The 25,555-nt window shown below is 43.8% G+C and overlaps 1 protein-coding gene across 1 annotated transcript; it reads right to left on the bottom strand.

The window, feature by feature from the left end:
* Nucleotides 1-136: 136 nt before the first annotated feature.
* Nucleotides 137-12,901, bottom strand: dpys (dihydropyrimidinase). Its single transcript, XM_062465138.1, has 9 exons — nt 12,240-12,901; nt 8,548-8,706; nt 8,154-8,333; nt 6,668-6,857; nt 6,209-6,365; nt 5,828-5,969; nt 5,205-5,347; nt 1,298-1,505; nt 137-513 (listed from the first exon to the last, which is right to left on the bottom strand). The coding sequence occupies exons 1-9, from the start codon at nt 12,489-12,491 to the stop codon at nt 454-456; spliced, it is 1,491 nt and encodes a 496-aa protein (XP_062321122.1). The 5' UTR covers nt 12,492-12,901; the 3' UTR covers nt 137-453.
* Nucleotides 12,902-25,555: the final 12,654 nt, after the last annotated feature.

Consider the following 25,555-nt stretch of genomic DNA (forward strand, 5'->3'; position numbering starts at 1 on the left):
CCACTGTAGCCTAGCAGGAGACCGGCATAGCCTTATATGGTCATAGCCTGGCACGTAGTAGAGATTGCCACCATATATTGGAGACACAGATACAATATATGAATAAACTTGAGACATGAAGTTCTAAAAACAAGTCCTCATGGTTGGTATTTAATAAAATATGCATTGTGGGTTGACAGTATAGGGTTCAATTTTTAACAAAATGATACATTAATTTTGTCTTAAAAGTCTTGAGAATTCATATAATGTAAACAATAGGACCATTCAATCATTTGGCCACATTGCAAAAATAGAACAGCACCATTACAATTTAAATTGTACATTATTTTAAAATTATTTTGTTGGTCTGGTTTGCATGGCACGTACATTCAGGTACATTCAGGATCATTCAGGATATTGGCATTTCTGAATCCCTTTAGAGGGATTCCTCCTTCAATTGGTACTTAAGTTCCATCATATAACTATGACTTCACCTTCATATGGTTTCCTTACCACAGCACACGGCTTACCAACCTGAAAACCAAGCACAGAAAGTGTTAGGTTAGTATTATTAGAGGTTAGTTGAGTTGAATTTGAGTTTAACAATAAACATACCACACTAAAAACATAATTTATCTACACTTAGTACCATATTGTTCTCTAGAGGACAGTTAAACAATACCAGCATAAAACACCATCATGAACACAATGTATTCTTCATCAGCATCAATGAATAATGTTACCCTGGGGTTGCGTAACCTTTGTGTACCCCAGCAGGACCACCCCCATGCTGACAAACATAAACAATAACAAAGACTGCCCTCTGACTCGTTCATCAGGATTCCATTACCACCCTTGAGCCGCAGTCACACTGAAGACAGTCAATAAACAGACAGTTGTTTGTGATACCTCTTGGGCAAAAAGTCATCCCAGATCCCCTTTGATCATGTTTGATTAGAAGCATTGGGAAATATATCTCTGAAAGAATATTTTGAAAGAATTTCTAATGACCTGCCCATGAACATCAGTTGGAAACTATGCTGCTGGATAATGATGGTAGTTACATTAAATATCATGTTAATCAATTCCCCAAATCCCTTAAAAATTATGTTTTCTAAAAATACATCACATGGAAACAGCTGCTACTGAAAGCTTGTCTGTGGGCCCGGCCAGCTCACTAGAGGCCAAGCTAGTCTAGATCTAGGAACTTGTAATCTCCATCCAGGAAGAATCTCTATGGACCTGGACCAGTCCTGGGAGATGTGATCACCATAGTTTCATCCGGAGGTGAAACTTCACCAGTCATCCCCACACTAACCTGGTCCCTCTGGTCGACGCGCTTGTAGACGAACTGGGAGAAAGGCTGGCGTGGGATGAATCTGCCTGCGCCTGCGGTGACGTGCAGGGTGCCGTCCTCATACACAACCTTCCCCTGGGAGATGGTCATCACGGGCACGCCATGGCACTCCATGCCCTCGAAGATGTTGTAGTCCACCGCCTGGTGGTGGGTCTCTGCTGAGATCTTCCTGTGGAGACAGACAAGGTTTCTGTCATCAGATACAAAATATTTATGTGAGACCGTCAGGAAGATTTACCCCATAACAGGGCAAACTGTAAATTTGCGGCAAAACTTTTAATATGAAATCTCCCCTAAAAACACACACCTTTTGAACCATGTGAACTTCATAACAAAGTGCAGATACAGAGATATTTTTTTTTATTCCAAAGAGGATAATGGCCTTCTGCCTTCCTAATGACTGATATTGAATCAAGGACAATACTGAGAAATGGCATCTGTTGCCAGGTTTCTTCTAAGCATTACTTGGAATTTGTACATGTTGTGTGGTTTATGATTCTTATTAGACACCTTGGGTTTAAGCCAAAGACGTCAGCCATGGCTTTGTTAGTAATAGGCTACTGTTTACCTCCTGAGACCCATTAATCCATTTTTGTTCACTATTGTGGACAATGTTGATAGTTGGGGCAAGTAACTTTGCAACCCTACTGCCCTATATTATTATATTTATGTAGCACAGTCAACAGACAAAGCACGGTACCATCACACCTTCTCCTACCCCCGACAAGGAAAGGGTCGTCCCCCTTTGTCCTTATCTCCCAGAGGAGAAGCTTCAAAGCTTATGGCCCAGCATGGGGTCAGAAACAGAGGCCACATGGCCTCAGTATCAGACAAAGGATTTATAAGGAAGAACTTATGTGGATTTACAAACATATTCCCAAGGACTACATGGCTCATGGACACTATTCCAATGACAGTAGTTGATGTGTTATAATGTGTGCTTTTCTCATTTACTTAGAACATTGTTTAATTGAGGTTTGATTATAACTTCCCTTCAGGTATAGTTAAGTCAGCCAATCTTGATATCAAAATTATTGTACCATAATAACAAAACCATTTATGAATGTTGTATTGTTATATTCTGAAGTTTAAGCATTCCATGGACAGTTGAAATAACGGAACTCAAAAGCCACAGTCACTTCACAACTAGGCAGATCTCAGGACGACGCCCAGGTGGGAAGTAACTGACCAATGAAAGAGGTCACCTTCACGGGGACCCCCCCTGTTCTTTGGAGTATAAAACCCCCAAACGTACAATCACCCCCGCTTGTTCGTAGGATTAAACTGAGGTGAACGCGTCACTCTCTAACATATTCCTCTCAACCTGCACACTCACTGGACCACCAGGAACTTTAACGAAAGATTCCTTTGCTCTAACTGTTTGACAATGACGAACGGAACTTTGACTCTTCTTCTTCAAACTGACAACAGTAACTGCGATATTGCTACATTTCTTACTTGTGAACATTGGCATATTGTGATTTAATTTGTTACGTTTGATTTTAGTTTGCAAATGATTTAACCTAACTTTCGTTAGGATTAGTTAACATACTCTCCCATTGTTCTCCAGAAGTCTATCTCTCTCTCTCCCTTCCCCCTCCCCACGCGCTCTCAACCTACCATCTTGTACCAACCCTCATCATAGTTTAGGACAGTTCAACTCAACTCACCTTCAAGTAAGCTATAACTTCTCTGGTATTTGTTCATTCTAATTACATTTCCTTAAATAAATCATTGTTTATAATACTCGCGTTATCCCTCACGTTACCTGATCTGCTCTACTTTCATAGAATTCACTACTTAAGATTAGACTTATTATTACGAAGGCTATTATTCAATATTATTCAATAAGGTTTCCTCTGTCCCTTTAACAAATAAGAGGTGGTGCCCCCAAGAACTACATACTTTATAATAACTTAAGTATTGCTAATCTTAAACGAGCAAACCCCGCTACATAGATTTATTTTCTCCATCTGAGAGGACATCCTGGGTTTTCTAATGTCACAAATATGAATGACCTCAGGAACAGCTGTGTAATTCTAGATATTTAAGTTTCATCTAAAAGCTTAATTAGGTGTATAACTATAACACATTAACATATAACTATGTTGAGAATATTTTCCCTTAAAATATGTTTAAACACAGAAAACACAAATATTATTTGAAATGCTTTTTATAAATAGATGGATGGATGGAGAGATATTCAAAATGATATATAATTTGCAACTTTATGACACATTTATGTCTACGCACATAAGATGTGCTCTCACTCCCTAGTCTAAAAAGCTTGCAAAACACATACCCTAAAAATGGTCTATGAAATTGTGTGTAAACATTTGCATTCTTGCTTATTGCGTTATTGCAGCAGCTATCTGAGAACCGCTGCATAAGCAGAGTTAGAGAGCACTGTTCAGCCAGCTTTGGAGCATATGGCTCGTGCTACGCTGGGCTGGCACAGTAATGAGGGACGGGTGACAGATATCACTTTAAAATTTCCAATTTAGAAAACTGCTGTCTTGGGAAGGAGATCAACTTTTAACCTACTGTAGCATGGTGGCTACTGTAGCTCAGATTCTGAAAATTCTGATAAAAATATCAGCACAAAAATAATGCTAATCGTGCTATTGAAGAAATTTGATGAATGAGAGTGATGTTATATGCCACGTCATCATTTTTCTAACACCATATGTCATATTTTATGGCCATATGTCGTACTGTATTATAGCAGTCTTTAAACACCACTATGTTCTCAATCACAAATCAGAAAGAGCTGCAAGATGAACAACGCAAAGAAATGCACATATTATGTGGATTATCGGGGTGATCTTGGCACTAGCCTAATTATGACACACACACACACACAAATACACACACACATGACTGAGCATCCCAAAATGATGTAACCTGCTCGCTCCAGGACCCGGATGTTGTGCAGACACAGTTACTCATAGGGTAATTAATTAGTTTCACAGATGAATTCACAGCAGCAACAATCAAGTATGGGGTGCTGTCAAGCCTAAACTACACTAAAAACCTCAGTCAGCACATACACACACACAAACACACACACTTACTGGAACTTAAACCGCCAACCACTCAGAATCTTGGAAGGCAACATGTATCCGAAATAGAATTAGCCATGATTTGGTCATCAAGCCTGGATATAAAGATTTCTCTCCCTTACACCAGGTTTGTAATGGGGACTTTGTAGGGGCCAGAAAAACACTAAGTTGAGCTCATATTAACCTACTGTACAACTCATTTGGAGTAGATTGAATTGAGGTTCTCCTTCTTTGATTTTCATTAGCTTAACGATTGGGTTTCTACTTCTTCTATGGTTCTCATTAGCAGTTAGTAATTGGCCCTGAGGGACTCAGCCCAGATTTCACAGGAAGGAGAGAGAGCTGTGTTGCGCTAGGTTATGTAAGCCTGGTGTGCTACTGCTTGACTGCCTTGCATGCAATGGGGGAGATATGTATGCTACAGATTGTGAGTGTGTTTGCTTGGGAAAGAGAGAGATGAAGTAGATAGAATGAGTTCCATAGACAGAGTTAGAAAGAAAGACAGACACAAAAAAAGAGAGCCCCCCATGCCCCCCCCCCCCCCCACCGCCATTTAATTGTGTCTTTTTTCTCTTAATAACAGCACAACTAATAACAGTTGCACACAGCTCATTTCAAAGTGTTAAATTAACACCAGGAGTGTTATATGGGGACATCTCATGACAGTGGACCTATAAATAAACTCACAGCAGGTATAATGAACGCTCCCGGTGTTAAATGAACACTGATGTGCTGTGTTGAATTGACAAGTATAACTGAACTTCATATGAACTCCCCGTTTGTTCAGTCAACTCACAGAGCCTCACCTGGTTAATCTGGGGTCCCAGATGACCACATCAGCGTCCGAGCCCCTGGCGATGCAACCTTTCTGGGGGTAGATGTTGAAGATTTTTGCTGCGTTGGTGCTGGTGACTGCAACAAATCGATTTTCATCCATTTTCCCACTATGCTGAGTGGAGAAGAGTTGATTACACAACATACACAGAGTTTTAATATCACGCTTCGATAAGGACAACAGCACACTTCCTAGAAGAATGAGTGGACGAAAGGTCAGAGCTAAACTGTGCAGCAAGCACAGTATGTTTCTGCCAGAACATCCAAACTCAACACTTTTAGGCAGCTGCTCACAGTGAATGAGAGGACTGGCCTTGAGGTCACGAGGCAGAAATAATATTTCCAGCACAACAAAAAGATGGAATGTTGCAAGCTGGCCTGGTGCTATCAGTGGAGCTTGTCAGCATCACAACTCATACCACGACAGAGTGGAACTTCCTGACAACTCCTGACAACACGCCTTCTAGAACATCGATACTACAGAACCTTGACACTCTACAACCTTGTCATTCTAGAAGCTTGACATTCTACTGTAGAACCTTGACGTTCTAAAACCCAGACATTCTAGAACAGCAGATGACAACATGTGACTCACCACTCCCTTCTCCCAGATGACGGACATCCTGTCCTCTACTCCGTTGACCCCGTTGGGGATCTTGGTGAAGTTGTCCTTCCCCAGGGCCTTCTGGCACCTGGAGAAGGTACAGTTGTCCGTCCCCGTCACACTCAGGTCGTCACTGGCAACAGGAAAAGAACGATATGTCACAACCACAACACTTGAGGGCGGAGCATCAGGGAGCTCCATGGGAAGATAGCATCAGTCGAGCATTGTTTGGTACCAGGTTTGGATACTACAGCCAAGACACAATAGAACTTCCTTCAAAAACAGGCTGTTACACAACAAGTAAAATAACCATTTTGATACGACTACTTCTGTCTTTTGGACAGGTCTGGACAGGACATTATCGACTCGTACTTGGCCAGCAGGTCCATGAGGTACCCCGGGGTGCTGGGGTCGGGTCTCAGAGGAGGCCCCATCACAAAGCTGGCAGCGTGGGCCCAGTCCTTATGCCAGTAGTGAGTGCCATCTGTGCCAAGGCCAGCAGCGATGGGCTCCCCGAACACCACTCTTCCTGGGGTTGGAAAACAGCTCTGAGATGCCAGGGAGGAATGAGCTGAACACTAGTAGTGAGTGCCATCTGTGCCAACATAGGCACACTTCCTTCCTCTCTCTCTCTCTCTCTCTCTCTCTCTCTCTCTCTCTCTCTCTCTCTCTCTCTCTCTCTCTCTCTCTCTCTCTCTCTCTCTCTCTCTCTCTCTCTCTCTCTCTCATCTCTCTCTCACACACATCTCTCTCTCTCTCACACACACACAGTCACATACATACCAGTCCTCCCACACCCCCAGCGTGTGGCGTGGAGCCCCGTTGCCCTACCTGCTCTGCGTGCGTTGGACACCACCTTGGCTGCAGACTTGCTCATAACGTGGACCACGTAGAGAGGGCAGTTGACAGCGTGGGCGATGGTGATGGCTCTCTGGGTGGCTTCGGCCTCCACCTCCTCAGGTCGACACAGCTCGTGGCCCTCGGGCCCCGTGATGCCCAGCGACAGCATCTTCCTGGCCCCCTATGTGTGGGCGAATGATACATGAGGATTAAACAATTTTTGTGCTATGTACCCTCAGGGATCAATACATCTCTACTCCACTCTTTCCAGACCCAATGTCGATGGGATAAACTGAACCATAGGGCTACACCAACACCTATCAAAGGACGTCCCTGAATACTTGCCGAGTGGAGTAACAAAGACATTTGGAAGTATAATATTACTGTATAAATGACTGTAGAATGGAAATAAACGACACAACTTTCCCTTGCTGGTACTGCAAATGAAAGAATGGGTGTTTGCCTCTCTCTAGTGGTCATTGTTGATAGTGCACTTTCTCCCCCCTCTCAGTCAGTGAAAGAGCAGGCTTGCTTTGGGTCTTCCAATATGACACACAATGAGGAGATCACAACAGGCATACACACAGACTGAGACATGGTACTGATAGTTATCCTAAATAGACCTTCTTAAGGTTGTGTTAGGACAACCACACAAATGTTGACAGGAGTTGATAAGCTACCGCACAAACTACCGGAGTCCTGGAGTTATTACAGACCCAGAAGTTACGTCACAGATAGCTAAGAGGCATGTTTGGTTTGCTAAACAGACCAGGTGTATTCATCCAGGTAGCTTGAGCCTGCTAGTAGGCTCCAGTGCAGCACTATAGTGGTAAATGATTACACCTTTTTCTTGAATCAGTTAGACAAAGTTTAACTTTTAGGTGAAAATGTATTCTAAGGGGTTTTTCACGATTGTCTGGGTATTGTCTGTGTTCTAAATCACCCCCATGCTTTCAACCTAACTCCTCCCCCTCTTCATAGCCCTCTTGTCTATCCTTAGGCCAACACAGGAATGTCCGTCATGTGTCAACATGTTCAAAGAATGAAGGTTGTCCTGTCTAACCAGTCACTCATTGTTTCTCATTACTCAACCAGGTCCACGAACCTGGGTGCTTGGTTTATTAAAATATATGATCATGCACAAATACATTTAACAATCAATTTACTCTAGCACTGAATAATAAAATTGAGATTAATCACTTGGAAAAGAGTTGAAGATTTGGGGATTATAATTGCAAACAGGATATTTCTTCTTTTTAAAATGTTTTTATGGTATATTTTTAGGGAAAATTAAGTGTTTTGCATACCGTCGATTCAGTGCTTTAAACATAACATCCAACGATACATAACAGCCTTTATATTTTAGACCTATGTATATAAGGGAGTCGGATGGCTAAATTACTAAGTGTAAATGTAAAATGTAAATATATTTACTATAACTGAGCTGTTTAAGTAGGTGTAGAAAAAGAACACTCACTTCTGCAATCAGGTCTCCGTTCTCAGCATGGACCTGCGCTATGGCCCCGATCTCCTTGCACATGGAGAAAGCAGCGTAGAGCTCATCATCTCTCAGCATAAACACATCTTTATAGGCCATGAACATCTTGAAGGAGTTGACTCCCTTCTTTTGGGCCAGGGTAGCCATCTCTGACTGGACCTGAAGTCAGAGCAACAGAGGGGGTTACCGAGGGGGAGATCTTGTTTTGATAGGATATGTAGACTGTATTACACTTGCAGGGATACAATAGAAGGCACTTGGGAGATGGACCATGTATTTGGGAAAATAAACAGAGCGAGAGAGAGAGCGAGTGAGAGCGAGAGCGAGAGAGAGAGAGAATACTGGTATATTTGTGTGTGGAGTGATCCAGCACCGTGTCGCTCCACCAGGTGACGGCCACATGCAGAGAGTAGTCACAGCAGACTTTGGGGTCGGCCATCGTTCTCCACCTATCGTATGCCTGCAGGAGAGACGAGCCTCTCTGTGGGATGACAAAGTCCAGGATCATGGTCGTCCCTCCTGCGAGAGCCGCCTGAGAACACAACACACACAAAGGTGAATGGGCGCACACACGTGCATGTACACACACACACACACACACACACACACACACATGTAAACACAAACACAATGTACTTGCATGTACTTACGCATGTACACACGCAGACGCGTGCACATTTACACACACACGCACACACACACACACTCACAGGTTAGTGTGGAATGTTTGCATGGGGTGCAAAGTATGTTGGCACCCTGTCCAAGATGGCGCCGATGATGGCTGCCTCGGTCGTTAGGTGCGCTCTTTTTCGTCTTGTTTTGTCTGTTAATTCATTTAGTCATTTAGCAGACGCTCTTATCCAGAGCGAATTCAGTGTTCTGCCAAGATTTCCGGGGTTCTCTAACTAGAGAAGTACTTCTAAACATCAGGACTACAACTCCTGTGGATTTATTTCCCACTTTTCTGCTTCCAGCGGCAGAATTAGTGGGAATTATAGTCAAAGCCGCCCTCGGCTTTGTCCTAGCAGCGAAGCACCGTAGGAGAGGCAAACGAGCCGGTGCTCTGGTGCGACTCCGTCGGCGTGGGGCACGCACAGCGTTACCGGGGATATTTCTCTCCAACTTGCGTTCACTGAGCAACAAACTGGATGAACTTCAGCTACTGGTGTGGAAAAACAGAGACTTTCATTCATCTTCCGTTTTGTGCTTTACGGAGACATGGCTGAGTGAACTGATCCCAGACTCTGCGCTACAGCTAGCAGGTTTCAAACTGCTGAGAGCGGATCGTGACCCTGTGCTCTCTGGCAAAACGAAAGGCGGTGGTATTTGTTTTTACATTAACAGTGGCTGGTGTGAAGATGTGACAGTGATTCTGCAGCACTGTTCTCCTGATCTGGAATCATTTTTTATTAACTGTAGATCTTTTTACTCGCCACGAGAGTTTGCATCATTCATTCTGGTTGGCGTCTACATGCCTCCGCAGGCTAGCGTCAACGAGGCTCAACGTGTGCTCGCCAGCCAGAGAAAGAGGCCGTGTTTAGGAGTGGGGACAAAGACAGTTTCAAGGAGTCGAAGAACAGGTTTAGCAAGGCGGTGAGGGAGGCTAAACAACTGTACTCAGAGAGACTAAAACACCAATTCTCTGCAAACGACTCTGCTTCTGTCTGGAGAGGGCTCAGGCAGATTACCAACTACAAGCCCAGAGCCCCCCACTCCACTAACGACTCCCGCCTGGCCAACGACCTGAATGAGTTCTACTGCAGATTTGAAAGACAATTGGACAGTCCTGAACTACCCCTTCCCACCCAGGAGGCCTCCCACCTCCCCCCCTCTACAGTGACGACTCTCTCCATTCAGGAGGGTGAAGTTAACAGACTTTTCAAGAGGCAGAATCCCCGCAAAGCAGCTGGGCCGGACTCTGTCTCTCCAGCCACCCTCAAGCACTGCGCTGACCAGCTGTCTCCGGTGTTTACCTACATCTTTAACACCTCCCTTGAGACATGCCATGTGCCAGCCTGTCTCAAGTCCTCCACCATCATCCCTGTGCCTAAAAAGCCAAGGCCAACAGGACATAATGACTACAGACCCGTCGCCCTGACCTCTGTGGTAATGAAGTCTTTCGAGCGCCTGGTGCTGGCACACCTTAAATCCATCACTGACCCTCTACTGGACCCCCTGCAGTTTGCCTACAGAGCCAACAGGTCTGTGGACGATGCAGTTAACAGGGCCCTCCACTTCACCCTACAGCACCTGGACTCCCCAGCATCCTATGCCAGGATCCTGTTTGTGGACTTCAGCTCTGCCTTCAATACCATCATCCCCGCCCTGCTTCAGGACAAGCTCTCCCAGCTGAACGTGCCTGATTCCACCTGCAGATGGATCACAGACTTCCTGTCTGACAGGAAGCAGTGCGTTAAGCTGGGAACACAAGTCTCTGACTCCCGGTCCATCAGCACCGGATCACCTCAGGGCTGCATCCTTTCTCCTCTGCTCTTCTCCCTGTACAGCAACAGTTGCACCTCCAGTCATCCGTCCGTCAAACTCCTGAAGTTTGCGGACGACACCACCCTTATTGGGCTCATCTCTGGTGGAGACGAGTCTGATTATAGGTGGGAAGCGGCCAACCTGGTGACCTGGTGCAGCCAGAACAACTTAAAGCTCAATGCTCTTAACACAGTGGAGATGGTTGTGGACTTCAGGAGGAACACAGCCCCACTCACCCCCATCACCCTGTGTGACTCCCCAGTCAACACTGTGGAGTCCTTCCGCTTCCTGGGCACTATACTCTCCCAGGACCTCAAGTGGGAACTGAACATCAGCTCCCTCATCAAGAAAGCACAACAGAGGATGTACTTCCTTCGGCAGCTGAAGAAGTTCAACCTGCCAAAGACAATGATGGTGCACTTCTACTCAGCCATCATTGAGTCCATCCTCACCTCCTCCATCACCGTCTGGTACGCTGCTGCCACTGCCAAGGACAAGAGCAGACTGCAGCGTATCATCCGCACTGCTGAGAAGGTGATTGGCTGCAATCTGCCTACCCTCGAGGACCTGCACACCTCGAGGACCCTGAGGCGAGCAAGGAAGATTGTGGCCGACTCCTCCCACCCTGGACACTCCCTGTTTCAGTCACTCCCCTCCGGCAGAAGGCTGCGGTCCATCAGGACCAATACCTCACGCCACAAAAACAGTTTCTTCCCTTCCGCTGTTGGCCTCTTCAACAAGGCCAAGGGACCACACTGACTCTAATGACTTCTTGCTTAAAACACACTGCTTTTTGCACTGCATTACAAAATGGTATCTTGTACATTTGTATTTTTTGTAATATTTGTATTTTTGTATTTTTATATTGTAATTTACGGCAACTTATATTTTATTTTATTGTATATTTAATTCTATTCTAATCCCACTTAGTACTGCTAGTTTATGTACCCTTAGTATAGATAGTCCACATATTTAAATTTTAGGTATATGTTTATTGTATGCACCTTCCTGCCAAAGCAAATTCCTTGTCTGTGCAAACTTTCATGGCGAATACATCCCATTCTGATTCTGATTCTGGTATAGTAATTTACATTTACATGTATTTATTTAGCAGACGCTTTTATCCAAAGCGACTTCCAAGAGAGAGCTTTACAAAAAGTGCATAGGTCAATGATCGTAAACAACGAGATAGCCCCAAAACATTGTGGGTAGCCAAAACATGAAGCATACATTGTGAAAAGCAAATAAGTGCCAATGGGAAGAAACACTTACAAGGTAAAAACTTTTCATGCAGCCAATGAAACAGCCTTTACTGACTATTCAAGCGTTATCTATAATATCTGTGTTTACTGAGGGCTCAGGTTGGGTGTTCCCACTTTCATAGAAATGTTTAAAAACGTCGGTGTTATGGAAATAAAGCAACGTTTACTTTGCTAGAAAGCCAAATATGTTAGAACAGTAAATAATATAAAAATTATTATTCTTATTTTGAATTTTAGAAGGATATGTAAAAGGTAGCATATGTTGCAACCAAAATTTCCTATAACAATAATAACAAATCGACACCGAAACAGATTTTACCTTAGTACCAATGTGGAAGTCATCCACAGCTTTGGTACCCATGAATTCTAACTCCATGTGAGTATGGGTGTCAATCCCACCTGGGATCACGAGTTTGTCCGTTGCATCTATGACTCTGACTTCCGAAGGGATCTGGAGGTTGTGTCCAATTTCAATAATCTTCCCGTCTTCTATGTACACATCGCTGATCACTGAGAAATCCTCGTTTACGATTTTTCCTCCTTTTATAAGAATTCTGTTATGGTTGGACATTTTTGAGGTGGTGCTGCCCGTCCTCTACAACAATGGCTAAATTAAAGTAATACAGGCAACAATTGGACTGTTTTGTTCTTCAGATTTTCCTGCCGCAAAGACTGTCTCAGTTTAGAACCCCGCGATCAAATGTGGAATCTCCCCACTTCCCACCTGTGTGGACCGAGGACATAGATATCGTTTTCTCAAGATAAAAACTGGAATCCTATAGGCCCTCTGTCTGCTACACGTGAGCTGGACAATTAGCTGAAGGAGAGCGCACAGACAGTGAGCGAAATGTTGACCGAAATCCACGTTGTCCTTGGACTGAATCGTCGTGATTCATGACCCTGAGCTCGGCTGAGCTAATGATTTATGATTTTGAGAAACCTGAGCTAAGATGGACCACACCTTCCACAAAAGGAGTTAAGTTCTATATTTATATTTTACATATATGGAACAGTTACTATACTGTTAATAAGAACGTGCAAATGCGTTGCAGAAGTTTTTCAAAACAACTTCCTTATGCGCACTTCTTGGCTCCACATGTCAACCTCATTCACTGAGAGAAGAGGGGAGGGGGCATGACATATTCGTGATATCATTTTAGCTGGGTGACGGTGGGTCATTGAGTAACCCGGGTGGAATTTTCAACCTAATACCACCCCGTTAGACTGAGACATGAGCAGAGGCTGGGAAACTGACGGTACACTATGTCTAGGCTCCCAATGCTGAGTAGCCTAGGCCATGTATCCAGCGTACTTTAATTCCTACCACTGTTCCTCTAAGATCCCCAGTTTTAGGCTAAAACCAAGACCGTCAAAACAAAAGTATAGGCTACTAGTTTTCAAATACACTTCAAATACGTATTTAAATCTAGAAATAGACGCCTCCGTCTGAAAAGAAGAAGTGTTTTGTTTGTTAGTTTTTGTTATATGTTATGTATTTGTTTCAGAAAGATGGGCCGTAGAAAACATTCCAAAATCCTATTTTATTCAGGTTTGGCGTTAACCGCCAGGAGATTAGTATTTCAGGTTTTTGAGAGCAATGGATTGCTTGTCATCATCACATCAGTGCAGACAACTTCCATCCATTAGTGTATTAGAGGAAGAGGGGTAAAAAAGACAACAAGACACATTGGAGAGACAAAGATGCATGCGGTGGTGAGATAAGCGACCGACGCGGGAGCTTAGCAACACCTAACCTTCACAGTTGCAATAAACAATAACACGTGCCTTAAGAGGATTTACATAAGATGAGAGCGGTAATCAGAGTCAGAGCCAAGCTGAGCGGAAGCGGTGGCACCCTCAACAGTCTCTGCGGCGCAGAACGAAGGAAGGAAAGTTACGATTTGGGTGGATTTGGAAGGCTGTTGGTCCTTATCACTGTTGTCCCCTGTACTATGCCGATATCATGGCGTGTTATGTAGAAGTTCAACGAGAACAGCAAGTTATTCGGGCCACGGTGAAACTCCAGCATAGGAAATGAGAGCGATGGCTTTCAGAGGCTGATATTTTGCATGTGTTCATTCAGAAAGAGTCCTGTGAGAAATCTATATTTAGGTGCACACTGTAGGATAGCGGGGTGTTGATACTGTAGCCTTGCATAGTCTGGAAGTAGTAAATAGGCTGTTTGAAGATGTAGTAGGATACCCTGGTATTTTTGGTGCACTGTATTAGACATAGTCCTACTTCTAAATGTGTTTAAGGCATAGGTTACTACATTACATGGGTATTGGGAGACAGCCTGAGTAACTAATTATTAAGCTGTTACAGTAGGCTAACTGGTTTATTCCTCCATTTCCACGCTTCGCCATCTAAGTGGGGCTGTTCTCTTCAGAGTTGAGCAGCAACATGATTTCCTGTGTCAGTCTGAAACCTGAAATACTAAGCAACATGCATGAAGAATGGCACACTAACAATAAATGTTGACTGTTACACAATTCTTAGTCAAGTATGTTATAGATATGTATACTCAATGTATACATTTTTCAATCAGGATACTAGGGTGTCAATAAACTTGAGATATGAAGACTGAATCAAATTTGTCACAGTGGGGTGTCACATTTGTTTCACTACACCGCGTCATAAAAATGTAATATTCTACTGGTGTGTTTAAAGACATCTTGGAGCATTGCATTCACCTATATGTTATATTTCCATGCCCACTGTAATCTCCAAAGAGAAATTGCTCAAGTGTCTGTTCATTTGATTTTAGGTTCAATGACATGTTTGGTATTTGCAATAAGCATAGGGATAATGATGTGTCCATGTTTGTTTCAGGGTAGTCAAATATGACAGGACATGATGATACAGTCCTGTACTGTATGTACTGGCATTGTGGCTTTGTGAAACACAGAGACCATCTTACTACTTCAAAACATTTGTCAGTCACAATGTTACTGCAGGAGCATCTCAAGACTCAACGCCCAGCAGACTGAAAAATGTTAAGCTTCCTACAATGGCAGGGAGGAAAATGTGGAGGGAAACAATTAAATTACGCCTTGCATGAAGTTTGCTTTTCATTTTGTGAGGCAAATTTAGTGCCATGCTCAATCATTATGCTGTTGAACACGATTTGCAAAAATATTCAAGAGCTTTATGTGCCTCACTGCCCCTTCTGTGTTGAAGAATAATGGGCCTCTATCCAATTAAAAACTGCATTAAATCTCTAAAGTATTACATGCACTTTAACGGTATCTCTCTGATTAGGCTTTCTGCATGTGCAGATGCTGACGGTACCCTCAGAAAAAGGCGTTTTTTTTGTCTGACTGCTTCCTGTTAATCTATTCCAAGGCGAGGATTTCCAGGATACAGGCTGTTTCATACCCGTCAACTGAACTTGGGTTCAGATGTGTTTTTGTTATTGTTTATGTCTCTAATCTGTAAACATCTAAGAGACTCGGACCATGTGAAAGTACACAAGGTATTTGTTTACTGGTTGGTGCTGATGACTAGACGGGAATATGGCAAATTACGTAAGAAGTTCCTCCATTGATAATGGATAATATCCCAGACTGAGCAAGTGTCCAAATAATAAGTATGTAGTTGTAATATGTTTATGATCCAAAATGTGTAGAGAAACAAGAGACTTGGAAGAGAGAGAGGAACATGTATTTACTAGTTTGTAGCGTACCAGTCAAATAAAAAACAATTGTGTTTGTTGTGGGTTGATTATTAGTAGTCATTAAGATTATTATTTATTATTAGTCATAGTATCATATCTCCAGGCCTGTTTTTGTATGACAGCACACATAACCTCCAAGTTAAAATTTTATGGTGCCCCTTGATCCCTCAGGAAACAGTTCCTTGAATCATTGACTCACATCCTTAACCTGACCACACATAGACAGACATGCTAGAAAGGCAGAGACTCAATGTTGCTGCAAAGCACACTCACTATCTGTTCGTTTTAATTAAAAGATTTGCAGCTACACATGTCTGCAGATAATCAAACTTGTCGTCTGCATTCCCTGATGCATCAGCCAAGCAGAGCTCATTTGCTGCACAGATCTGCTGTTTATTTAGAATTAATCAATCTCCTCACAATTGAGTTAATTAATTAGTGTTTTAATGCTACTCTTATAATTGCTGTCAGATGAGCACTGCAGACAAAGCAATCAAATTAACACAAATATAACAGATTATTGTTATCCAAACTTGTGACAAGGGCTTTGAGTCAGTTCCGGGCCACTAGATGGCACCATTGTGACAACATTTCAACCTGTGTCCTCTGTACTGACAGACCGCCACCCTCTCCCCCAGCCAAAGTGTCCTTCCAGAGTATCTGTTAGCATCTGTGTGTTGTCTGATATATGGCAACCATGTTTGAACCTCACCTGTGTCGCCCCCAGCAGCTCATGAATGTCTAGTTAGAGTTTTAGTGACGGCGGAGGGATAATATGAATGTATGAGATAAAGGAGGGATAGGATAAAGGTCAGTGTTTTCAACAAGTGTTGACGCTAGTTGTTTGTTGTTAGGGAAATAAAAGGCTGGGATTGATATGTCTCTAGTGAAACTAAAAGAGGAGATATTTCTGTTTATTCACTTTCGGGTAATTGGGTTGAATCCCGTTTTTCCAGAGAGGCGGCAGTGATATGACCCCAGACCCCTCATCTCTGAGTACAGGGGTGTGTTTCTCTTCAGGAAGATATTCTTAGAGGATCAATAAGACTGGAGCGGAGCAGTTTCTCTCTTTTTGAAAAGTACTGTGATCGAATGAATACATTAATTTACACGACTGAATCATGCATCCCCTATGTAATACTGTAAATATGTCAGATGTAAAAAAATAAAAAATAAAAAATAAATACCAACACAAGTCAATCATAGATATTGGTTGTTCAGTGTAGTGCTCGTTCATATCATGGCAGTCCTCTTCATCACTTTCAAAATGAACAACTTCATTGTGCAATTCATTTTGAATTCAAGAGCTTTTTTTAGGCACTCTAATATAGTGCTACTCAGCTCCAGTCATTTCAGAGACAGGCTTGAAACATTTCACAGCCTCTCACCTTGAGGACTGCCTTGTTATTCTGAAGCTCATCACTGCTGATGATCTCATCAGATAGATGTGACTGCTAAATAAATATGTAAATCTACCACAAGCCATTATTCTGATAAAGACTCAAAGGCAAATACTTATATTCTTCAGTGTACGCTATTTAGATGACAATGAGACTCGTTGGGGATTTAGATGGATAATTTTATCATATTTGTTTCATAAACCGTGCAGTGCTGTTACACAGAATTATAGTGCATTGCCACAGTAATGGAATAATGTTAGTATTTTATTGAGTTGGTCTGCCTGTTTATTCCTGAAAGTATTGTACTGACATTATTAAAGTGAGTATGAAGACATTTGGCAGTAGGAGATGGTGTTTTGTGTACACACCACAGAGCAGCCCCACTAGTAGGAAACCTTTACAGATAAAGCATTTGTTCAATTACTTCTGCCTGCAGTTTAATCCAAAAATAACTTTTCGGTAGTGTGATGGATTTTGGAAATCAAACAAACTTTTTTTTATCTGTGCATGAATGGAATATAAACATGTCCTGATCTTTGTATGTAGTTCAGGAGTGTGCGATTTCACTCTCCAAAGCTGCTGTTGAGATCCACAGTGTCCTTCCTTTCCTATAGTATACATGCACTGGGCATCTGCTGTGTTCTTCTAGCACACTGGTGGAGCCATCTAAAGCTTTAATACTACTGGGCCTTCAGCCTGGCCCCCAATTCCCAGCATGCTTTGAAACATGTAAGTCTCTTTTCAATCAGTTTTGGAGCGTAGCATCGATATTGGCTGCGTCTGCGGCAGAGGGGCGGCGTTGGCGTGGCGATGAGAGAGAAATGTCGCAGGAGGGCTCGGCGGCTTGACACAGCTTCAACACACAAATGAGAAGCAGAGAAAACAAAAAAAAAAGTGCTATATTTAACCAAATCTGAGGCTTATACTCCTGATAATGATATCCTCTTAGTGTGCCTTTCTGGTGAATTACAGCCCTCGGAGCAGCTGTGGCAGTGTTGAGGGCCACAGAGAGGCAGACTAGCAGTAATTACAACAGTCCTCTCACTCACCATCCACCTAGCTTTGTCAAGACTGGAAACACAATGTCCTTTTTTGATTTTTTATTGGGAGAAACATTTTTCCTTCTGAAGGGTTGTGCTGTCTTATTAGGTGGTGAGAGACTGTTGTACCACTGGGTGTTGTGACTTGACTGTTTTCCAGATTTGCTTAGATTAGAATAAATGAATAAAGTCCAGAGGACTTTAATGAGCCCTCTCTCCCACACAAGCTTAAGTCGCTATCTAGTCTGCATCTCCATGCCTCCCACATCCCTCCCTTCATAAACTTACACGGGTGAATTGTTACAGTTGCAAAGCCCCACCCCCCTCCCGACTGCCCCTCCCTCTCTGCATAGAAACTCAAGATAAATTTAGCATGTCTGTCCTGATGGGATTCTTGTTGTTCTGCCTGAATCTTAATTAACGATTAGTTGGAATAATTCTAAAACTGCCTCTTTTTTCTCAGTGGAGGATAGTCTGTTATTTTAATTAAGCAGAGGTCACATTTATTAACACAGCGGGAGAGAGTGGAGCGGCGGGGTGGCAGATCAGCATCAAGGCAGCATTGTGGCATTGCAAGGAACCTCGTTCCTAACCACCCCCCCACCACCACCACCACCACGCCGCCTGCTCAATATTTTATGGAGGCATCTTACGGTGTGTGCGTCTGTGCTTGTGTTTGTGTGTTCAATAGAGACAGAGAGGCAGGAAGAGTTTGGTTTTACGATGTTGTTCACTGATTCCTTTTGGTTAGGCGCTGGATGATACCTCCCTTCTATTCTCATTTCCTCTATCCTCAATGACCCGGGGGAGAAACGGCTCAGAGCAGACCCCTCACCATAGACTCTGGGTTGGGGGAGAGATGGAAAGGCTGGGGGGGGGGGGGGGGGGAGAAATGGAAAGGGGGGGGAGGGTTTACAGTGTGACTTACAGTGGGAGAGAGAAAGAAACTGGGAGCTTGAGAAAGATAGAGGGAATGAGAAGGACACAGAGAGAGAATGAAAGAGAGAAAACGAGAGGGTGGGGGACTGGAGCTCCCAGAGGAGAGTTGATCAGACTATAAATCAAAATGTCTCCATCCTATCAGGGTTCAAATCTTTTGACAGCCTGTTTTCCCACTGCATTCATATGGCACTGTGCCTCACATCAAACAGATGGATAAATAAATAAAAGATTCCATTAGCGATCTCTCAGATCCATAGATGTGTTGAACGTAGCACCCCATCCACCCTTAGCACCAGTACTTTTTTTTTCAGGCAATTTCCAGAAAAGTTTGTGCATCTTTTATCTCTTACTGGGCAACAACATGACCCGGTACACATGATTCCTACCAGACATACCACATGACTGTCTAGAACACGTCCTCCCAGTTACACTTGAGGAGGGGCCCGGTTCTGAAGGGGCCCGGTTCTGAGGCCTTGTCTGGATAGTAGAACTGATGAAAGAGGGCTGTTCTCAGCCGGCTGGTCTGCTGACTTCAGAACAGGTCGGGGATCAGGGTTCTCCTCAGACAGGGGCCCCTGCGCTGACTGACACACGGAGAACGATAGGGAGATCTAGCAGGTGCGTTAGCTTGCATTCCTCTGATCTGCTCCACCAGCACACTTGTCTTCTTAGCTTGCTCTGTAATAAGCTGCTTCAAAGATCAGTATGTATAAACCCCCCCTCCTCCTCCCCCCCCCCCACACACTCCACCCGGAAGATTAGATCTTGAGTATGTAGTTCTCTCCGTCTCTCTCTCTCTCAAAGACACTTTATTCCACACTCTTTTGGTTTTTCTTAAGAAAATGTCAGCGTAATCACATCTCAATGCTTTGATAATGGGCTTCTTTTACTCGGGGTGAAGAACAGTCACTTCAGTGTCTCAAAAACCCCAGGATGTCGAGCGAACGAGAGAACGTCTCTAAATTAAATTTGCCCGGGCCTGCTTTGCCAGAGTGGGTGTTGCTGGAGTTACGGAGACTCTCTATGACCCCACTTGACAAGCAGGCACAGATGTTTGATCGCTACATGTTCTGAGTAGGAAGACAGTAAAACACTCTGGACGAGCAAACCGACAGGCTACCTGGGCCTGTCCAGGTCTGGTGAATATCCATCATCTAATAAATTGTTCTCCCACAATGTTGCTAGGACAGCACCCTGTCAATAACGTGGTGACAGAGTGGGAGAGAGAGGGATGCTCCTAAATGTGAGTGTGTGTGTGTGTGTGTTTCAGCCTGCAGGTGCACAGCCAGCTGCTGGGCTCCTGCATATTTTTTCTCTCCGTCCTGTCACTCAAAATGACAGGCAGGTGAGGCGTGCACACACACACAGATACACACACACACACACAGACACACATACAAGCATCCATACACTCATGTCAGCCTTAATTACACCTGAACGCTAACATGCCTAAAGCCAACTATAGGCCAACCATGTGTCTTTGTAGCCAAGAGGACCAAGGTGTCTGGCTAAATATACACAAACACATACTGACTTCTTTGAATGGTTTGCCTATTACTGTTCCACACAGTGGGGAGTATGTTATTATATGTAGAACTTGTAGTCCTGCCACCCACTTAAGCCACCCAGGCCATGTGGGAGGGAGAAGCTGGAGGGCGTATTTAACCATCCCTGAGGCAAGCCATGTTACTGTCAGACCACAGACACCAGCCACTCACTGGAACAGACACCAGCCAAACACTGCCACAGACACCAGCCACCCACACACTGCCACATACATTCATAGAGAGCCACAGGAAACCATAGATAGTTGCACAGACAGCCACAGGCTTTCACAGACAACTACAGACTATCACAGACAGAAACAGACCGCTACAGACGATCACATAGATACAGCCAGCTATAGACTTTCACAGACAGATACAGAGAGGCATTATTTGGTTCTGCCTACTCTTGACCTACTTGTCAAAATGTTGCATGAAAGAGAAAATGATCAACAATAACATAAAACAATAAGAAGCCACAAAAAGGTTGGTTCATGGGAGTATCTTCTAGTCCGCAGTCTAATCAGGGCAAAGCGGCAAAGCGGCAGAGGCGCTGGAGCCCGTGGAGAGCAGGGGAATCTGGGTAACGGAACATTATCAGAGTCTCAAGATGGATCCTTGACTAATCCCAGCGTCTGAGCTCAACGCTCCCATGATGCTCTGGGAGGAGAGACGGAACATTGAGGGAGGGGTGGGGGCGAGAAGGAGGAGAGGGGAAAGAGAGGGGAAAGAGAGGAGGAGAGGCGCGAACATTGCGGGAACCCAGGGACTCAGAGAGGCCATCCCGGTTCGTCTTCCCACAGACCACCTCCCATCCTGGGGCAGCTCTCCTTCCATGACTCCCCACCGCCCCGACCATCTCTGGGTCTCCTCGAACTCAGATCAATACCCCTAGCTGCAGATCCAAACGTCCCAGCTAGCCAAGCTGCTCTGAACAAGCTTGTTTCCTCCCCATGTTGTAACTATTCACCAGAACAGGCGTCAAACTGCTAAGAGGAAGTCCCCGTCTTTTATCTTTTTAATTAGCTGGTTAGCATTGGCTGGTAAGCGGGTGGATTTTGTTATTCTGTTTGCTGAAACACAAGCTGCCACAGCATTGTGAGCCTCCACACAGACCGGCTCCCTTCTTTGAAGCAAGCTAATGGAGCCCCACCAAGCAGCATAATATGTAGCCTGTGAAAAGCTGCTAATTCCAAATCATCTAACAGAAGCAAGCGTGCAGCAAGAGAAATAGACGGACAATAACCAAACAGAGATGACAACACGAATGTTCCTCAAATGTTTTTATTTGTTTCCTTTTTTTTTGCCTGAACATGAAGCCAGTGTGTTCACAGAATTATCAGATGTAATTCACAATCAATGAATTGAAAATGAAAAAGAAGGTCTCCAACAGGTTATGTGCCAATACATACTTGTAAATCTAGGCCAGGGACATTTCCATACAAATCTGGTCAATTGAATGTGTTGTGGCATATTTCTATAGCAGCATTGCCCACACAGAACATGTTTTCATAGTGACTCTGATCAAAATGACCATCCTCAAAATAGCTGGACTGACATTGAATTAATAATCTAGCTGCTTCCCTGCTCCACCGGCAACATCCTGACATCACAGCACAGAAGTACATGTGTATGTGTGTGTGTTTGAACGTGTGTATGTCTCTGTGTGTATGTGATTGTGTATGTAGGGTACTGTAGGAACGATGTGTGTGTGCGAATGTAGTGTGTGTGTGTGTGTGTGTACAGGCCAAGCACTCTAGCAGGACTCTATCACTGGCACTCTGAAAGTGTCAGAGCAGCCCCTGAGAGGACTCTCTCACCGGCCACCAGGTTATTTTTAGCCCTGGCCCGAGGATGAAGAAGCAGAGCGTTTGAGAAGTAGGTCGACCTCTAAGCTCCTGATATTGGTGAAACTCACAATCAAATCATCTCTGCTCCGTCCTTCTGACTGTATAGACAGATACTGTAGTCCTGCAACAGTTGAACCTCTATCAAGTTCAACTCCATTTTTTGAGTCGATTTTTGCAAAGCATATTCAAGGACTGCGAGGTGTTTTCTGTAAATGTGTCAACAATGTGACAACTGGTAGATTTGAGAGTAGCTTTCCATGTGACCACCACACAGCATACACCACCCCAGTCCCAACTTTGTCAAGCAGCCTCTTTTATAACAGGTAAAGCCAACTGTCTCGGAAGGCTTGTATCCAAATGTATTAATTCAATAACTGAGAGATGGCAGGCGTGTGAGTGAAAAGGACGAGCCCAGCCCTTCATCCCAGCCCCGACAGGTAAACAATCTAATTGATTTCTGAGGCTTCGCAGGCGGCGGCGGACGCCATATTTTCAGGTAAACCCAGACTATTCCCTTGGTTTACAGAACCGACGAGCCCATCAGCTGTACCAGTGAAAACATGTCAAGTCGCAGGCAGTAATTTGTGGTGATGAATGACAATTTCAGACTCTTGTTCAGTAGTTGGAAGGCTCATTAGAAGTAAAAAAAAAAAATATATATATATATTTTCAGATGTCACAGAGCTTCCATGTTTTTGTAGTTTTTGTAGGGTGTGAGAGGGTGGGGGGTGTAGGGGGATACACAGATAAGGGTTTAATACTGCAATGTCATAAGAAGAGCAGAAGGAATTTAAACCTCAATTGACATGTCTCATGCAGCCGACGGTTTTGAACGTTGACAGCCATCTGTGTGCATTCTTTTCACTCTTCGCTAATGAGCTGCGGGTTGAGGAGACCGAGTCTACACAGGCTGGTCCCAGGGGCCCAGTGCAGCTGCCGGGCACACACACACACACAAATGCACAACACACACATATACACACGCACACACATGTACACACACACACACTTACAATCACGCACACACAAGCACGTAAACAAACCAGACACAAACATCTACACAAGCACACAAACATGCCTGACACACCTACACACACTTACAGTACATGTACACACACCGGATACACACACTCCACCAACTGCTGTGTTTGAAAGTATGTGTCGTGGTGTCTAACTTAGATCTGAAGAGACACTCCTCCATACTGTGTTCATGGGTGCTCATCCTGCTAAACTATGGAATATGCCAACAGGGGACTAACAGGGAAACACAAAATTAATCCAAACAAAAAGTGAATGTGCAGCACAAAACGCTGGGATTTGCAGAGGGGATAACACAAATGATGCATGAGCTCCAGGGAGACTTGGAATTAATTATTTAACATACCTGCTGTGTTTACGTGGATGTGTGTCGCATGTGTCAGTGCCGTGTGTGGATGTGTGTGTGTGTGTGTGTGTGTGTGAGACAGAGAGAGAGAGAGAGAGAGACAGGGACAGAGAGAAAGATTGAGAGAGGGAAAACAGAGTGAGAGAGAAAAATGGAGAACGAGAAAGGGAGAGAAGCAGACAGAATAGAGAAGTGAGAGAGCAGGGTGGAGGAATGTAACAGACATGTCGTGAATATGTTATGAAGTCAAAGTTTGTCTATTCATGTTTTCTCCCCTTACTATTTCATATGGCTAAACGTCATGACAATGAGTCTTGCAGAATCTGTTTGATCCCTATCTGCCTCCAAAGCAGATGAGCTGGAAAGCCACTGATACCAGACTGAATAGAAATGACAGGAGGAGTCTAATCAATGCCTTCCAGGACCGGCAACCAGCTCGCCTTTGTTTCATTCTGTAAATACAAGCCTCTTTAACATCACAATATAAGCCATTATCTCGCCCAGCAAGGTAAATTTCGGGGAGTTGTGCACAAAAACATACATTTTCCCTCAGCTCCGGCGACATCACTGGGTTGGGATCTAAAGTCATGCAAATGTTACACTGAGAAATACTGAGGAGGAAAGAGGGAAGAAAAAAATAAAAATCATTCTTTAATTATTCCATATCAGCAGATTTGCATGGAATAGAATTTCTTTTTAAAAAGGAAGGAGTTTGTGATCAGTGCAGACCGGCCACGGGGCTGTTTAGGAATTCGCAGCATTTTTGATCTAATCACAGAATCGAAATATTCATGAAACACAATGATATCTCACAGCAGCAGCCGGTCATCCATTAATTTAGAAATTCAGGTAGTTTATTAGCACTTATCAGAGGCTGAAAAGCCTTACTCTGTGGTTGCAGTGTGGGTGAGAGGGAGCGCAGGTTTAGAAAAACTGACTCCAAGTGATTTATAAGGGACCACCGGGTGTAATTTCAACCAGGTACGCTATTCAATTAGAATGTATGTCCAGTTTTTTATTCAAGATCTTCCGTTAAATTTCTATTAGTGGGCCTTCCCCAGATGGACTTCTCTGTTATCAGTAGCTACATGTGCCATTCTGTGGTTTGTCTCCACCAATGTGATGAAGACATGATCTTGGGATTTTCATTCTCCTATCTATTCTCCTATCAAATGGAGGGTATCTAAAGATAGCGCAACAAATCCACGTACTTACGGTACATTTATAGTTGCAGGAGGAGGAATTGTGGGAATGTGTGTGAGTAGATCAACAGGAGTAGGCAAAAGAAAATCCGATATCTTTTTTTTTCAATGCCGTTTTGGTGAGATGCTCCTTTCATACTTGTCACCTTTTTCTCTCCAGGTATGGGAACTCGAAACATGTTCCCATGTAATGCCTGGGATGAACTGCCTCTGTCAGGAGAGGAAGATACAGCTGTGAGAGATGCATCTCCACAGGGACCATGGGGGCCACTCTAAGTACTGCACAAATACACAACAGGTCATTGGGTGCACAGACTACTTGATCATACTGTCAAGTGCTTGACACATGCGTCTTCTCCTGACTTTGAAGACCAAATAAACCGTCCTAAAAAAATCGAAAGTCAAATAAATAAATGTCGATAAAACAAACCGATCCTCAGAAAATGTATAAGTAGCTTAGCTGATGTTTGTGCTGTATGTGATCCAGACCTGGGGAGAATGAAGATCTGTGGGATTTCTGAATGGGCACATTGACACCATCAACATGCTCTCTACTGCTTTCATTTATGTAAGAATAGGATATGAGATAACAGAGAC

The sequence above is a fragment of the Osmerus eperlanus genome, chromosome 7 (genome assembly GCF_963692335.1).
Source record: "Osmerus eperlanus chromosome 7, fOsmEpe2.1, whole genome shotgun sequence".
Taxonomy (NCBI): Eukaryota; Metazoa; Chordata; class Actinopteri; order Osmeriformes; family Osmeridae; genus Osmerus; species Osmerus eperlanus.

Bases quoted from the DNA above. Each gene is read 5' to 3' on its own strand.
- dpys (XM_062465138.1), bottom strand. From the start codon at position 12,491: ATGTCCAACCATAACAGAATTCTTATAAAAGGAGGAAAAATCGTAAAC. The intron at 8,707-12,239 runs GTAAAATCTGTT...TTGTGTTCTCAG, and splicing joins ACTTCCACATTGGTACTAAG to GCGGCTCTCGCAGGAGGGAC. The intron at 514-1,297 runs GTTAGTGTGGGG...CTTGGTTTTCAG, and splicing joins GCGTCGACCAGAGGGACCAG to GTTGGTAAGCCGTGTGCTGT.